The 16,569-nt window shown below is 41.6% G+C and overlaps 1 protein-coding gene across 5 annotated transcripts in view; it reads right to left on the bottom strand.

Moving 5' to 3' along the window:
• Ptpra (protein tyrosine phosphatase receptor type A) overlaps positions 1 to 16,569 on the bottom strand; it is a 100,124-nt gene that overhangs the window by 18,026 nt on the left and 65,529 nt on the right. For all 5 annotated transcript variants that reach the window (XM_013112358.3, XM_021226336.1, XM_021226337.2 and 2 more), the window contains 6 exons: positions 16,234 to 16,318; positions 14,833 to 14,906; positions 14,388 to 14,524; positions 4,585 to 4,675; positions 2,892 to 2,968; positions 955 to 991 (listed from right to left, as the gene is read on the bottom strand). In XM_013112358.3, coding sequence (XP_012967812.1) covers positions 955 to 991; positions 2,892 to 2,968; positions 4,585 to 4,675; positions 14,388 to 14,524; positions 14,833 to 14,906; positions 16,234 to 16,318 — 501 coding nt within the window. The remainder of the gene's footprint in view (positions 1 to 954; positions 992 to 2,891; positions 2,969 to 4,584; positions 4,676 to 14,387; positions 14,525 to 14,832; positions 14,907 to 16,233; positions 16,319 to 16,569) is intronic.

The raw sequence follows: 16,569 nt of genomic DNA, 5'->3' as shown, positions 1-16,569 counted from the left end.
AGTGACCTCCTCAGGCTGGGATTCAAATTTACTTTCCATATAGCCTTTCTCAGAAAGCCATAAGAAGTTTCTAAACAAAAAAGAAGCTGTACACAATGAGAGAAAGAAGGGTTTTAACAGCTAAGAGGCCAGAAGAATTCTCAGGGTAGGGTAAACAAAAGTCTTTGCAACCAAACTGCCAGGGGTTAGGGATACTAGATCTGCTATGGAATGAAGGTTTTAGGAAACTCCCCAAATGCACTTAAAACAATTACAGCTCAGTGATTAAAGTTGCCTGCAGCCAAACTTGATGATCTGAGTTCAATCACTGGGACCATAGCAGAAGGAAAAAACAACTGTTCAAAGTTGTCCTTGACCTTCACATGTATTCCATAGCATGTGTGAGCCATCTCTCCAGCAAAGGACTTTCTGATACTAAGTCATCAGGATGAAAGTCACTGGTTGTAAACCTGTAGGATGTATTGTCTGTCTGTCGTCTGTCTTTCTGTGTCTGACAGTATGCATTCAGGTGTTCATGTGTGTTTGTGTGCATGCGTGTATTTCTGTAGAGGTGCATGTGTTTGCTTATGGGGGTAAGAAATGAAATTAGGGTTTCCTCAATTGTTCTCCTCTTATTTATTTTTTTGAAGACACTTTCTCACTAACCTAGAACTTGTTAACTAGAAAGGCTGGCTAGCCGGTAAGTCTCTAGGATCTTTCAGTCTGCCTCTCCAGCATACTATCATGCCTTTTAATACAAGAGCTAGGAATCCAAATTCAGGTTTTCATGTTTGTGTAGCAACCACTTCACCAACTGAGCCATTCTCTCAGCCCCTTATATTTCTTTTAGGTGGTAATAATTAGAGAAAAGCTACTGTATTTTTATTATTTCATTTAGTATTTGGGCAAAATCCCCTACCTTCAAGCCACTATGGGACCATGGTTAAAGTCCAAGAAGAAAAAAACTGGCATTACCTTGTGCGGCAATGAATTTGTTCTTTTCTTGGTAGCCCTGGGTGGAAAGGGAGGAAAAAGAAAAGTGAAACCCCAAAGTTGGCAGGAATGATACTCTCCAGTTGGCATCTCAGTCAGTTAACAAAGCCTCCCCTGTAAAAGGTCTAGGCAATTCACAAGAATTTCCATTACAGAAATCCCAGACAGGTTAGCTTTGGAGACAAGAATCAAAGATTATAAAACTCAAATGGCCTAGGTAGCCTTCTCAAGGTGAATTACTAGTGAATACTGGGAGAGTGTCTAAAGACTAGCCTCTGGTCTAGACCATTTCTGACACTTTACCAGTAGCCAACAATGTGGGTTTTAGTGTTAATGGGGTAAGACCTTCCAGGGACAGAGCTGGGCTGGAACTGGGAAGGACAAAGCACTTTCTCTTGAGGACATTTTTACTTAGATGTAAAAACTTTTCAGAAACAGCTAGGTTTGACAATGAACTTCTCCATTAGTCAGTGGGCAGCAAGAAGCAAAGGAGACTAGGGATCCCACTGGAACAGATAAGGAGACTCTGAGAGACTCTTACCGGATAGGGACTTTCTTTTTTTCTCTGTGCAGACAGCAGTAAGACGGGCAATGGGAAGCTGTCTTGCTGGGACACCACGTCTCACCAACGTAGTGGTAAAATCAAAGAAAGGACCTAAATCTGAGAAATCATTTTCTAGTCTAGTTCAAACAAGGGCAGAAAAGTTGCTTCCTAGCTGAGAAGAAAGCATTTAAAATCAGCAATAGCAGGCTTCTTAAACATTTTTTTGAGAGGAGGAGTTTACTTTTCAGAAATGTTTTTCTCTCTTTGGTTGTGAGCTAAGCCTTTAAGGGCTGAGCCATCTCTCCAGCCCTCCAGAAATCTTTTTAATCATCATCACAACATGAAAATCAAGACAGCCTTAATTCAGGATGCTTAATTCTGCTTCAGTTCTAAACTTGTAATTAAAACTGATGAGAACATCAGTTAACTCTTAAGAAACATGTTAAGCACATCATACTCCTGGCTTCAAAAAAAGCCACTGTTAAATTTTCAGTGAAACACAAAGAGCTTAAAAATCAACACAAACATACACATAGATGTGGAAGTCTGCCACAGAGTGTTTCCTACTCTGTTTTTACTAAGAGTACCCACAACAATCACCTCCTAATCAATAAAGCCTAACAGAAGGAATAGAAGGTAAAGCTCCCAAGGGAAGGAGGAAATGTGGCTCCTTGGCTCCTGCATTGCCTCTGGGCTCTGAAACCTGAGTCCCAGCTGGGTGGGTGGGTATGTATGTATGTATGTATGTATGTATGTATGTATGTATGTATGTATGTATCTTCCCAGTAGAGAGAAACACTCTGAAAGACCTGCTATATGCCCTCAGGCATCTAAAGATAAAGAGAGGAGTTAGTTCCTTCTAGTCTGGACTGGAGTCTCCTGTCAATGTGTCAATCAATGGCTGTGTTTCATGAAGTTCTGTGATCATTACCAGGTGAGATAACCCTTGTGTTCCCTAGAATGTAGATTCCATCTTCTGCTGTTTCTATCACCACTCCAGGGTCCCTGGGACCATTTCCCTTCCCTCAGGCATTGACCCACAGTGGACTGGACACATTAGCCAAGCTTACTTGGTAGCAAGTTTTCTTATCTTGTTCTCCCTTATTTTTACTACTGAGGGTAAAGCCTGCTTTTGTTTGTAGCATTTGAAAATGCTCAAAAAAGCATTCAAGAAACATACATCTGGATTCTGGAAAGCTTAGTAAAACCTTAGGAAATGATGAAAGAATAAACAAAATACATTTTAAATTACCCAATATTACTTAAAAAATCAGATTGGTGGCAATCTTTCTCTTACAACATGGCTAGGAAGAAATCACTAGAAGGCAGCCTATAGCTTTTCATGGGATAAATAGGAGAGGCACAAGTTCCTTACATTAATGAATGAAGCATTGATGTAATCAGAATCTGGAACCCCTTCAACAGGTGTCAGGTGCACTCTAGAGTGGTCATCTAGAAAAAAACAAGTGAGAAGTTCACATTCAATAGATCCAATTTTGTTTCTTACTGTCCCTGATGCAGATTAGCTCAGATACCTGTGTCTATGTGACTGAGACATGACATTTTAGTGCTCTTTGTTTCTTTGTTTTGTTCTGATTTGGTTTTTTGAGACAGGGTTTCTCCATGTAGCCCTGGCTGTCCCAGAACTTACTTTGTTTGTATAAAGGCTGGCCCTCGAACTCCGAGATCCAACTGCTTCCTGAGTGTTGGGATCAAAAGCTGCCACCTGACTCTCTGATTTTGTGGGTGTTTTGTTTGTTTGTTGTTTTTGCTTTTATATAGTCTTACTTTGTAGCTTAGGCTAACCCAGAACTCCCATTGTAGCCTGGGCTGCGTGGAGCTCACGGCAATCCTCCTGCTTCAGCCTCCATGAGTTAGGTTTATAGGAGTAAACAACTGCACCTGGCCTTTGATTGTACAAAACTTTATTTTTACATTTATTTTCTGTGCATCTGTGTATGAACACATGTGCTTGTGGAACTCAGCAGACAACATAAGAGTCAAATCTCTTCTCTAATGAGGATTCTAGGGACTGAACGCAGGTCACTAGGCTGGGCAGCAAGTACCTTTACCCTCTGAGCCTCCTTGTGTCTCCAATACCTGACCTTTAAAAATGTTAGTTAGTCTTAGCACTCAGGAGATAGGGGTAGGCAGATGTGAGTTTGAGGTCAGGCTGGTCTATACAGTGAGTTTCTGAACAGCCAGGGCTATATAGAGAAACCTACTCTCATTTTTTTTTAAATTTACAACTCTGGCAAGGAGTTATTGTTAGGTTCAAAGTGGGCCCCCAAAATGGCAGTGCTGTTGACAATGTCCCAGATGAAAATCTGGGTAAGTAACAGAAAGACTGCTACTTAAGCTCAGCATTCCTCAGAAAGTTGGTTTCTGTTAGGAAAAGCCATTATCTGATCCCTATAAACAGCCACCTCTGGCAATGGGCAACTAATTCTGGAGTAACTCACATAAGCCTGTAGGAGATCAATGTCCCCACCCTAGCTTCCAGGCTATTGTGGCCATATCCTACTTCCCACTCCACTAACTCCCAGGCTGTTCTGATTTACAGGCCCCTCCACCACTCACTACCTGCTTCCCTTAGAACTAGCAAGGCTTCTCCCTGCTCTTATTGTTTTCTCTGAACCCGAGAGACAGCCTCAGCAGCAGTATGAGTCACCAGTAACCTTTCTTTCTACCACTGGAGTGGTTTAGCTCAGTGGTTTCACTGTGCCCTTGCTTAGAGCTAAAAGGCAAATTTTGTATTATAAGTTGAGTAATTGATGTGTGTGTGTGTGTGTGTATAAAACACAACCTACTTTCTGCCTAGTCCCATGAAGCTGCCCTGCCTGGTCTCCAGAAACAGGCCAGCAAAACAAACTGTGATCCATAGCATAGTCCCACCTGATTGTAAGGTTGCCTGGGGTGGGGGTGGAGGCTATATATGCTATTTCAGCCTTAAGGACAAACCATATTCTTCTCTTTGCCCTCCTGTTACCAACCCCAGATCCTCCCCATCTTCAAAGAATCTATCTAGAGATGTAGTTCACATTCCAGGAAACCCTACAAACACTCACAGGGCAGGATGTTTACGTATCGATTTTTTTCCTTGTTTTCCTCCTTGGAGGCAGCCTCACAGGTGGCCTGGATAGGACAAGCAGGGAGAGCCTGAAAAGTTAAGAGAAATTTAAGGAGTTACTAAAAGGGATAAATATCAAGCAGACCCTGATCTAGTAGTAAGTTCTGTCTTTTTTGGGGAGAAGGAGGTACAGAGAAGAGGAGGGGAACATAGACCTGGGTGAGCAGGTGCAGCCTAATGCAGAAAATTCACCTTTCTCCTACATAGCTTCAAGCCTTAAAAATTCAATACCAAGAAGCCACAGGGAGAGGATGCATGCTTTTTAGATGATTATTATTTAGTTAAAGGCCTATTACAATGCAATTAAAATGAACTGCCCTGTAAACTGGGAGTGGGAATTATAATGGGGAAGAAAGGCCATTTATTTATTTGTTTATTTATTTATTTAACCATTACGCAAAGACAAGATGAAACTCAAGAGTGAACTACTCTGGACAGTCTGCTGGTGCACAGCCTCTTTAGGGTCTGTCAGAGACAAGGCACCCTCCCATGGGCGTGGCAGCAGGGAAGCTGAGGTGCTGGATCAGGTGGTAAGAATGGTCATCACTTTTGGAGCAACTGTAGCATAGCTGGCACAGGGAGTGATTTAGGTAAGCATGAACTGTCTTGACACGAGACAGCCTAGATGTACGACCTTGAGTAAATCTGCTAACTTTCTCAGCCTGTGTCACCTCACCTTCAACACTGAGAGGATGCTTTCCACACAAGGAGTTAGATGATATAATGTCATGTGTGGTACAAAGGCAGATTTCAAGAAATGAATTTTATGAAGGTGTGATGCTGAATTTTTTAACTTGGATAACTGTTCAGAAGAATGATAAGAAAGTTTCTGTGAGCTTTAAAAATAGTCTTATCTTTTGATGCCAGCAATTCTACTTCTGAGAATTTACTCAAAGAAAACAAAGTGCCTATGTGAACTCATTTCCTTCATCATCCTTAGATGAGTCAGCACTAAGAACAACCCATAGTCTTCAGCAGCAGGGACCAGTGAAGTACATTACAGTTCACGTATGGCTTTTCATTCATTTTTCTAACATATAAATGTTGTGCACCTATTGGGCTAGGTATACAGGAAATAATGCTGAGAAAAACATACATAGTTCTTGCCCACAATATAAACGTGTGGGCTACATCAATACAAGTAAATGACATATAGCATGATAAATGTAATGAAAAGCAGAATGCTATCAGAAAAAGTATCAGGCTCAGGTGATAGTGGTGCATGTCTTTAATCCAGCACTTGGGAGGCAAAGGCAGGCACATTTCTGTGGGTTTGAGGCCAGTCTCTACAGAGTGAGTTCCAGGACAGCCAGACTGTTTCACAGACAAACCCTGTCTCAAAAAACCATATGTAGACGAAAGGTAGATGTCTATGTGGAAGGATGAGGTACCTGTTAAATCCAGAGACAGGAGAAAGTGCCCAGCACAAAGAAACTAGTTTACATGATGAAGATGAAGACTACCTCTGGTTGCTACTTGGAAAATAAGAGTGAAGAGAGGCAAGAATCAAAGCGTGGAATATAAACAGTAAAATGACGTGATAGCTTGAGTAAGCATGGCCTCCATAAACTAGGTGTGGTGGTGCACACCTTTAATCCCAGCTCTCCAGAGGCAGCGGCAGGTGGATCAGGGTTTGAGGCCAGTCTGGTCTACAAAGGGAGTTGCAGGGCTGTTACACAGAGTAACCCCGTCTCGAAAACAACAAACAAACAAAAAAAGAATGCCCCCCCCACAGACTAATATATTTGAATGCTCAGTCTCCACTTACGATGCTTAGTGGCACTATTTGAAAGGATTAGGAGGTGCAGCTTTGTTGGAGGAAGTGTGTCACTGGGTGCCAGGCCCAGGCTCTCTTTTAGACTCTGGTGCCTGCATGCATGCCATCATGCTCCCCACTATCATGATAACGGACTAAGCCTCTGCAACTGTAAGCAAACCCCAGTTAAATGCTTCCTTTCATAAGTTGCCTTGGTCATAGTATCTCTTCACAGCAATAGAAAGGGACTAAGGTAGATGGCAATAGAAGGAAGTGGTTGCATCTGAGATATATTCTGGAGTTAGAATCATTGCATTTGAAGATGGAAGGAAGGGACGGTAGATTGTGGGAACAAAAAAAGAATGAAGGAGAGCTCTCAGTTTTCTGACTTTGTAAATAAAATAAGAATGATCGAATGAAGGAAAAGTTGGCTTTGGGGCAATTAGTTTTGCCAGATGAGAAGTGGAGGAGGGAACAAGGCTATTTCCTGGGACTTGCATGACAGAGATGTAAGTTATACTATGAATCTAAAGGCAAGGGCAATCAGTCTTACAGGCTACTTACTCCTACCTGACACAAGAGAATTCAGAGTTCAAAGCCTGGACACTCTGCATGTTACTTCACTAAGATGGGCAATTCTCTTTGACTCTGTGCTGTCAGCACATGACAATAAATCATTTTTCCTTTCTGCGTGTCAACTCTTGGATATAGAACAGAGAACATATCTAATACTGGACTTCCCTAATTCCCTTATACTTCATCTTCTTTCATTAGGCTAGGTTTCCACCCCACATAGGACAGGTGAAATGCCAATTTTTTTAGTCCCTAGACTAACCCTTTTCTAAGATTCCAGAACATTTCTTTTTCTAAATGATAGCGAGCAGAGGGAGTGAGAGAACGAGATTATTGTACTAGCAAAGTCTGGATTTGAATTTACTACGTTAACTGAAGATGACTTTTAATCCAGGATCCTCCTGCCTCCACTTCCAGAGTGCTGAGATTAAAGGACTGCCACTATGCTCCATTTGATGGGGACTGAGTCCAGGGCTCTGTACACAAAACAAGTAGTCTTCCAACTGGGCTATATCCCTAGCCCCCACAGAACAATCTTTAATATGGAAAGGTAAGGAATGACAATTGTTGCTACCTCACGATCCATTCAGGCAGGACCACCCCAAGCATAATAAAATACTAATCTGCTTTTCTTTTAGCTCAGCATCATGTTCTGTGCTGGATAGTTTTGTGTCAACTTGACAAGTCATCTGAGAGAAGGGGAACCTCAGTTGAGAAAATACCTCCGTAAGTTATGGCTGTAGGCAAGCCTGTAGAACATTTTCTTAATTAGTGATTGATGGAGAAGGGCCCAGCCCATTATGAGTGGTCCAGCCCTGGGCTGGTAGACCTGGGTTCAATAAGAAAGCAGGCTAAGCAAGCAATCCATGGGAAGCACACTAGTAATCATCACTCCTTGGCCTCTGTACCAGCTACTGCCTCCAGGTTCCTGCCCTGTTTTGAGTTCCTACCTTGACTTCTCTCATTGATGGACTGTGACAAAGAAGTGTAAGCTAAAATAAATCCCAAGTTGATTTGGTCATCGCGTTTTATCGCAGTGGTACCAAGGCATGTTTCTGAAGTCATTCAGACTGTCGGTTGTAATTGGCATTTGTTCTTTTTAATAAATGACAGATACAGTTCTGCTTTCGTCTTTTAAAACATTATTTGCTTTAGTTTTATTCACATATACGCACGCCTAAGTATCTCTCTCTCTCTCTCTCTCTCTCTGTGTGTGTGTGTGTGTGTGTGTCCGTGTGTGTGTGTGTGTGTGTGTGTGTGTGTGTGTCCGTCCCTAAAGAGGCCAGAAGATGGCACTGGATCCCAGACAGCTGGAGAGGTGGTTGTGAGCTGTCTGACTTAAGTGCTAGGAATGGAACTCAGGTCCTCCGCCAGAGTATTATGAACTCTTGATGGCTGAGTCATCTTTCTAGGCCCCAGACTGCTTTTCAATGTGACTATGCCTAATTACACCACCAGCTGTGACAGAATAGGTTCTATTTGTTACCTTCATCCATCCACATCTGCTACTGTCATACTTTAAATATATTAACTATAGCCATACCTTGCATTTCTATATTACCAACAGGGTCATCATCTTTCCAGTTTACTGGATGAAGGGTTTCCTCCTCTATGTAGTGCCTCATCTAATGTTTCTCATTGTTTTACTGGGCTGTGATTTTCCTTTTATTTCTTTATTCTGGATACTTACTGATCACAGTTATCTGTTAGCTTTCATTTTCTTTCATGGTCTCTAGTTACTAACAGAACTTTTGTATTGCATGTAGTTAAATTCACCAATCTTTTACTTAACCATCATTTTCAGGTTTGAGAAATCCTTTCTTATGTGAGGTCATAGGTGTATTGTCCTATATTATTTTCACATTTTACAATTCTGTCCTTTAAACTTCGATATTTATGCCAAATGGAGTTGGCATTTGTGTCTATATGAGACAAATGGCCCACTTCATTAACTCTCACAGGACTGTCCAGTTGTCCCAGTACTATACATTCCAAAGGCCATTCTTTCACCACAAAGAGGCAGCAGCATTTCTGTGACAACTCTGTTTCCATTTATACATGGGGTCTGCTCTTGGTATTTACTGCACTGCTCAGCCTATCTATCTACCCAGTGCCAACACCAAACTGTCTTGTAAGAGCTCTTTGTGTGTGCCAAGGCAGTTCTCCTCACCTTGTTCTTCTTCTTCTTCGGGATTGTCTTGACTAGTCTTGACTCTTTCCTCCTCCATATAAATTTTAGAATCAGCTTGTCAAGCTCCACAAAAAGCCTGTTGGGATTTTTATTGGAATTGCATTGAATCTGTGTGTCAGTCTGAGAACTGCATCTTCACACGCTGAGCTTCCTACCCCAGAGACTTATTTCTTAACTAGTGTGTACAAATATTCATATAATTTTCTCTGAAGATTTTACAAATATTTTGTTAAGTTTATTCTTAAGGACTTTATATCTTGGATACTAATATAAGTGATATATTTAAAAGGTATTAGATTTTTATGGCCTATATACAAAGATTAATTTTTATGCTGCCTTTATATCTGATTTATTTTCTGAGTCTGGATGTTTCTGAAGAAAGTATTTGTAGTAAAAATTTATTTTATCTTTGACTTCTTAATCCTTCCTTCTTGTCTTGCTTCCCTGTTCTTGCTGAAGTCTCAGTTCCGTGTCACTGCCAAATCTCCCTTCAAGGACTCTCACCTCAGTCACCAGCTCCCTCTGAGGTCATTTATAAGTTCTATCTAAAAGAGCACAACAACCAGATACATAATCTCTTCTGCATTTTCCTTGCACTAAGTAATACACACCCAGATGTCAGAGTTCCTGTTCCCCTTCCAGAGTGTAGCTATGGTGAGAACCCAAAGCCCTTGCCACGATTCTTGTTCATTTCCATGGGGTTTTAGCTCATCAAGGTAACTCAAATGTCCACTCAGTCCTATTACATGATATGCATATCTTCTTTATATGGTACTCTAAAAATTAAGTTGTTATGAAAAGTAGGGGATCCCAGAGGGGGGCTATCCACAGATTTTGATGATCTCACTGGCTTCACCTCTTTCCACTCTTCTTTTTTTCTCTTGGGAACTAAATTTCTCTCTTTCTTTTCCCCTTTAAACTTTGAGCAGTTTTAAGAAACCCAGGCAGAGGATTCCTGGGTTTCCATGGGGTTTTAGCTCATCAAGGTAAATCAAATGTCCATTAAGTCCTACTTTTTAAGGATAATCTTTAGCATCGTCCTTGCTGTATGATACACACCGGTGAGGAAAACCCTGGAATCTCTGAATGATATGGAAAATAGGAGGCAGCTAGCTCAAGTCACTTCAGGGAACCTACCCTGTTCGACAAAGTGCCACTTCTCACCTGTCACCTCAGCTTGGGTCATTTTATCCCTTCAATTAGAGTGCGGCCAGGCACCTGCTAGGACAAACCCTGACTAAGCACATTCACACTCATATACTGTGACCCTGTTTCTCCATCTTAAGAATTTGCATCACAATTCCTTTCATTCTTTAAGATATACTGGTCTCTGGCCTTGAGATAACTAATTTCTGAGAATCCAGAATTTCACTATGATAGGTTACTCACAATAGAGCATTTATAGACCAGGTAAAGGAAGAGATTCTGGCTGAACTGGTCTCCATTAGGGGATTCCTATTACAGCAGAATATCACATGAATTCCCTATCTACTAGATAAAGACTATAATAGAAAAAGCTAATGTAAGTCCCAGAGCACTGACCTACCAAAGGCTAAGTCTCTACATAAGCTTATCTTAAGTGCTACAGAAAATTTAAAGCTTGTAGGACATCAGCTACTATATATTCTATAGCCTCCAGAAATAGAAGTTCTAGTTGCCAAGACAGTAGAACCTTCTGAAACTGGGAGCTTGAGGCCAGTCTGGAAAACACACTTATACCTTGGGGGAAAGGGAGAAAGGAAGGAGGTGATGGGGTGTGGAATGGGGAGACAGAGAGACAGAGACAGAGAGAATTAAACAGACCAACACAAAGGGCTCATGGTCTCTAATAAAGTCTGTGGTAACTGGGTGTGATGGATGGTGCATGCCTGTAGTACCAGCACTTCCAGCTCTTCTAGAACTCAGGAAGCTGAGGCAGGAAGTTCCTGGCTAGACTGAGCTACATAGTAAATTCAGGACAGCCTGGGTTATACAGTAAGAAAGTAATTAAAATCAATGTTGGATTATGATAAATTGAGTCAGTTATCAGCTGGAGTTGTAGATTTCCAGCCAGCTTTCCAGCAACTTTCTTCCTAATGTAGCACCCACACTACTCTGTATTAATGGGACAAGTATATACTCTTTTCAAGTTGCACAAACTGTTTGAAGCTGTTTTCCCTATTCATGAGAAGAGCAACCTCCGTGATAAATAACCCTGGTCTATCTATGCTGTGGCCACATTTACCAGTATTTTGTCACATAGTTTCATAGGACATTAACCTGACCATCATGCTAGAACAGGAAGTTATGTATTTTAGATATGCATGGTGGACATAAAAGAAGAACAGAACAAAGCAAAATTCACAGTTGGCTTGTAACTTGAGCTAAGTTTTCTGAAGGTCAAAGTTGTAGGCATGCCAGGCTACCTTCTCTGACATAAAGGACAGGCTCTTACTCCTTATCCTCATCATCTCTTCCCAGTAAAAGAAGCAATACTTGCTTGGGCATTTTGAATCTTGGAGAAAGGATATAGCACATGCTGGTTCTCCTTCTCTGATCTATTTACTGAGTGATCAGAAAACAGGTAATATTAGTTCTAGCAAGTTCTGTGGGACTCTTAAAACAGCCACAGTAAGGCTGAATATGACAGTTAAAACAAAAAACCTCATAAAGGGGGGAAGCACATGATTTTGTTTGCAAGACTACACTCCAAGCTTAGAACTGAGCCCTACAATGGAAACTATTTACTTGATACAAGGTAGCTTCCTGTCATAAATTAGTTATGCAGTTCATAAGATACAAATTTTGATATGCCCCAAAGAATTCCACTAGAAGTGATGTATATAGAAGACCTGCCACATGCCACAGATCCTTCTCCTTCAAAAGACATTTATGACTTCTTGTTGATGTAAACAGATGACTAAGGTGAAAAAACTCCACTCTGGTGTATACTTGGCTCTTGTGCCATGCTGGCCTAAGCTAGTAGAAGTAGACTGCTGTTGAATACATACTTCATTGGCAACTTTAAATGAATACAGGAGAAACCCTCTCAGTGAAGAGAACTTTTAAGTATGCTATCTATCACTCTGTCTCACTGGAGATTAGGTTCTAATAAATCAGAACTAAGAAGAAATGTTTATGCTCCAGGTGAATACTCACCAGATGGCACACACTGCTACATTCCCCCCTTGCTACCCCAGTACTGACCTGATGAGTTAATGAACATGCTAGCTGATGGCTATTTTATATCCATCCATCCATCCATCCATCCATCCATCCATCCATCCATCCATCCATCCATCTCAAATGTATCTATCATGTCTCTAGGACTTCTCTCCAAGGATTTACCAGAATGTTTTATTATGGTATCTCAGGGGATATTATTTCCAAAAAAGAATTAATTTTACAAAGAAGTATGTCAATAGGATCACACCATCATCCAGAAGCAGTTGGTGTTACAGATTACAAAACAGTACAATGTCTACCACAGTTCCATCTGTGAAGCTATCTGGTGGGATGTGCCCAAATGTTCTCAATCAATAATGAGCATTAAATTGTACTCTTTTCCCCACAGTTTAAAACAAAATGAGAGGTCGGGGCTATCCTGTTAACTCTCACCTGGTAAAAGAGTGTGGGCTTCAAGTCTTTGCTTCCTTCTACGTATTCTTCACATTGAAGCCAAAAATACAAATCAACTCAGTTCACAGGATTCTACTTCATTCACAACAATCTAGAGCTGAATGGTGTAGCCTAGGCTTTTCTCAGCCCCTCCCCCCCCCCCGCCCCACAACTCCCTGTTACAGGACTTTTCTGAGTATGCAGCTCAGTGATAACTTAGCTAGCATGTCCAGGCCCCTGGATTCATTTCCCAGTACTACAGAAAAGGGTAAGAGAGATTTTAGCCAAGTCTAGTTTGAAGTCATGTCAGACAGGGCACCAAAGAATAAAGAAATGATTCTACCCAAGCTGAGCACAGGGAGCCATATGTTTAGTGGGTAGGAATGTGGATGACTCAAAATGCAGCTGAAACACTGGAAGAAAAGCTCACCCTAGCGTAAGTGGCCACTCAGAAGCACAGGTAGCCAGGCTTCATGAGTCTTAATGAGCTTTTCTCCTCTCTGCATGAAGGACCAGCTCAATTAGAAGGAAATGCTAGACAGCACTGTTTTTTTGTCATGCAACCCTTTAAAAACTTCTGCATATGCCTTTCTCTTATACAGACACTTGTTCCCGCCATTTCTAGAACCTCTCACTTCCCTTTTGCCGCTCTCTTTGCTTTTTCAAGGAAATTGTGCTTAAATACTAGCTACATATTCTATTGAGAAAGCAGCTTACTAAGTTGCCCATGTTGGCCTTGAACCTGTGGTCTTCCTGCCTCAGCCTCCCAAGTAGCTGGAATGACATGACTTCAAACTAGACTTAGCTAAAGTCTCTCTTACCCTTTTCTGTAGTACCGGGAAATGAACCCAGGGGCTTGTACATGCGAGATAAGCTATCACTGAGCTACATACTCAGCAAGAAAACTTTTGACCCAGGATCACCAGCTGCTGGTTTATGCTCATTCTGCTTCCTTGAGAGACATGGAAAACACAAACCTCAATACTCTGCATTCTGTAGTAGCCACTACTTTTTATATCAAGCTACTCCTATTACCTTCTATATACACTCTAGATCCCCGCTATATAGACTATGCTTGGATTGCTGTTTGGCTTTATAGGTAATTTTGTTCTTACAAACAGAGTTTCCTGAGTGGGCAGAGATTTCTTTGAAATTGGGAGTAGGATTTTTTTTGTTTGTTTTATGAGACAGGGTTTCTCTGTTTTGGAGGCTGTCGGTCCAGCCTGGCCTCGAACACACAGAGATCCGCCTGCCTCTGCCTCCCGAGTGCTGGGATTAAAGGCGTGCGCCACCAACGCCCGGCTAGGATTTGTTTTTGCTTCGTATTATATTCCTGGCACGAGAATGTTAGTTGGTACCTATAAGATGCTTGTAAGTCTCAAACAGAGTTACTAGACAAGGCGATGAATGCACTAATCAGTAATGAATGGATGGGCGGATGAGGGAGGTGAAGCAATTTCCTTTTTTAAAACTTCCTTTCAATGATTGTACAAGAAAGGAGCAAGAACAACTTGGTAAGAAACAGTTCTCACCCATTATCCATTAGAAATCTATTTGATAACCCATGACTCAAAAGGTCAGACCTTAGGTCTCCCTTCCTCTTTGCTAACAACAAAGGACTCACGTTGAACTCCTCTCTGAAGAGCTTATTGTCATCAGCCATTCTTCGGTTAATCTCCTCTTCCAGCTTGTCCACAGGCAGTGGTGGGTACTTCCTGTTGGTGCTTGGGGACCTGGCCAGAAGTGGTACACTTTGGGGCTCTGTAGTGTATAAAAGGGAAGGTAAGTTAGGTGCTCTGGAGATAGATGCAGTCCCTTTTGTGAAGATTAATGGTCTTCTCATTCTTTTGAAAAAAATGGGAGAAGAGGCAGGGACTCCATCAGTAAAAGGTGTTTGCCACTAAGCTTGATGGCCTCAACTGGATGCCCAGAATCCACATGATGGGAGGAGAGAACTAACTCTTGCAAGTTGGCATGTGTGTACACACATACACACATACAATAAATAAAAAAGGATGGGGAAATATTCATTTATTGGTTTTCTTCTTCAGAGGTTCCCCATGCCTTACCCACATCCTCTGTGCGACCATTTGACAGGCGGAAAGAATTGGAATGGCTCCCAGCTTGCTTGTATTTCTTAAACCTAATGAGAAAATATCTGTAATGAAAAACTAGGCACAGAGGTAAATCACTGTCTTTGTATTTTTGTTATTGACTACATCTTTCTAAATCTCTCTGTCAAATCAAACATTTTAAAAAAGAGACACAAGTCAGGCACGTCTGAGGCAGCTCCATTCTGTGGTAACTGAGCACCTTGGGATGGTTGGTCTTCCTTACACTCAGCATCCTAAAGTCCAGCTGAGGCAACACTATGTTCTAGCCTGCCTGGTTTCTGTGTAGCCTCAGCTCCACAACACAACACAACACACGAGTGCACAGCCATAATAGATGGAATACGATCAAGTGTAATATAGAGGTGTGTGTGTGTGTAAGAATGTGGTAGAATAGGTGGGACAGGATAGAATAGTAAGATTTTGTTTTGTTTTTTCAAGACAGGATTTCTCTGTGTAGCTTTGGAGCTTGACTTTGATCTAGCTCTTGTAGGTTAGGCTGGTCTCAAACTTACAGAGATCCGCTTGCCCTGCCTCCAAAGTGCTGGGATTAAAGGCACGCACCCAGTGGAATAATAAGATCTTTATGAAACAAAAATCCTGGTGTTCCCTCAGCACAACCTAAGAGTCACCGGGAGAAGCCCAGAGCTCCAGAATGAGAGAACATAGGTTGAATGGAGATGGGTACATAGCCCCCTCTCTTAATTCTGGTGGAAGAACAAAGGGAACACAGAGCAGGTTAGGTTCAAGATAAGGCTGAGTTAAACCCAGGTCTCCAGGGCAGTAGCTTCAGCAGGAAGAGAACAAATGAATCACATTCTTCTTTCTCTTGGGTTTCTCTTCTGGCTTCTGTTCATTATCTAGAAGCTTCTGAAAGGCCAGGAAGAGGAATACTTTACCTTAAAATCTGTCTAGCAAACAAAGGCCAGGGGTCCTAGAGAAGTTTGGGGACAAAGCCTCAGCTAAAACTAAGCTTTTGTTGTGCATATAATCTTACCAGGGGCCATTTAAGAGGTTGTTTCAAAGGACAAGAGCTGAAGATCTCGAAACACCTGTCCGTGATAAGATAGTATGGAAGTCTCCCATCTCTAAACCACTACTCTACTTTAGGTTTTAGCCTCAGAATTAGGAAACTTGGCTTGGACAGATAAAGCAAAGGGAGAAGAGCCTAGGTCTTTAGGAAGACTGTAGTATAGAAACTGTTTCTAAGTAGTACTTTAATATAAGCACGATCAAGAGTTACTGTCCCTCTACCCTACTCATTGTCCGTAGTCTACTGTCTTCTGGTCTGTGTGTACTTACTGAGACCCAGGAGTGTCAAGATGTTCTAAGCAAATGCAGTAACATTAACATACTTACCTTAACATGTACAGAACTATAATAATAAACACGATTACTAGCAGAGAGGACAGGGCCACCATCACCGCAATAATTGGTGTCTCATCTGAAACCAAGAGAAAAGAATAGGTCATAACTGTGTTGTGCAATGAAAGGCTCAAGTTGGAAGCTCAGGAAGACACACTGATGAGGGGGTGGGGCACACTACCCATTAAATATTTCTGCAGATGGTAGGATGTGAAATACAAACACAAACACCAAAGAACAAAATGAGAAACAGAAAGGATGTGTGCAGAAATGCATCAAAAGAGCAAGGAGCAAGTACATGTGCTAGAGTACAGGAGAAAAGAATACCCT

The sequence above is a fragment of the Mesocricetus auratus genome, unplaced genomic scaffold (assembly GCF_017639785.1).
Source record: "Mesocricetus auratus isolate SY011 unplaced genomic scaffold, BCM_Maur_2.0 Super-Scaffold_100004, whole genome shotgun sequence".
NCBI classification, from domain to species: Eukaryota; Metazoa; Chordata; class Mammalia; order Rodentia; family Cricetidae; genus Mesocricetus; species Mesocricetus auratus.
The sequence above is the reverse complement of the archived record's forward strand: the minus strand, read 5'-3'. Positions and strand labels throughout refer to the sequence as shown.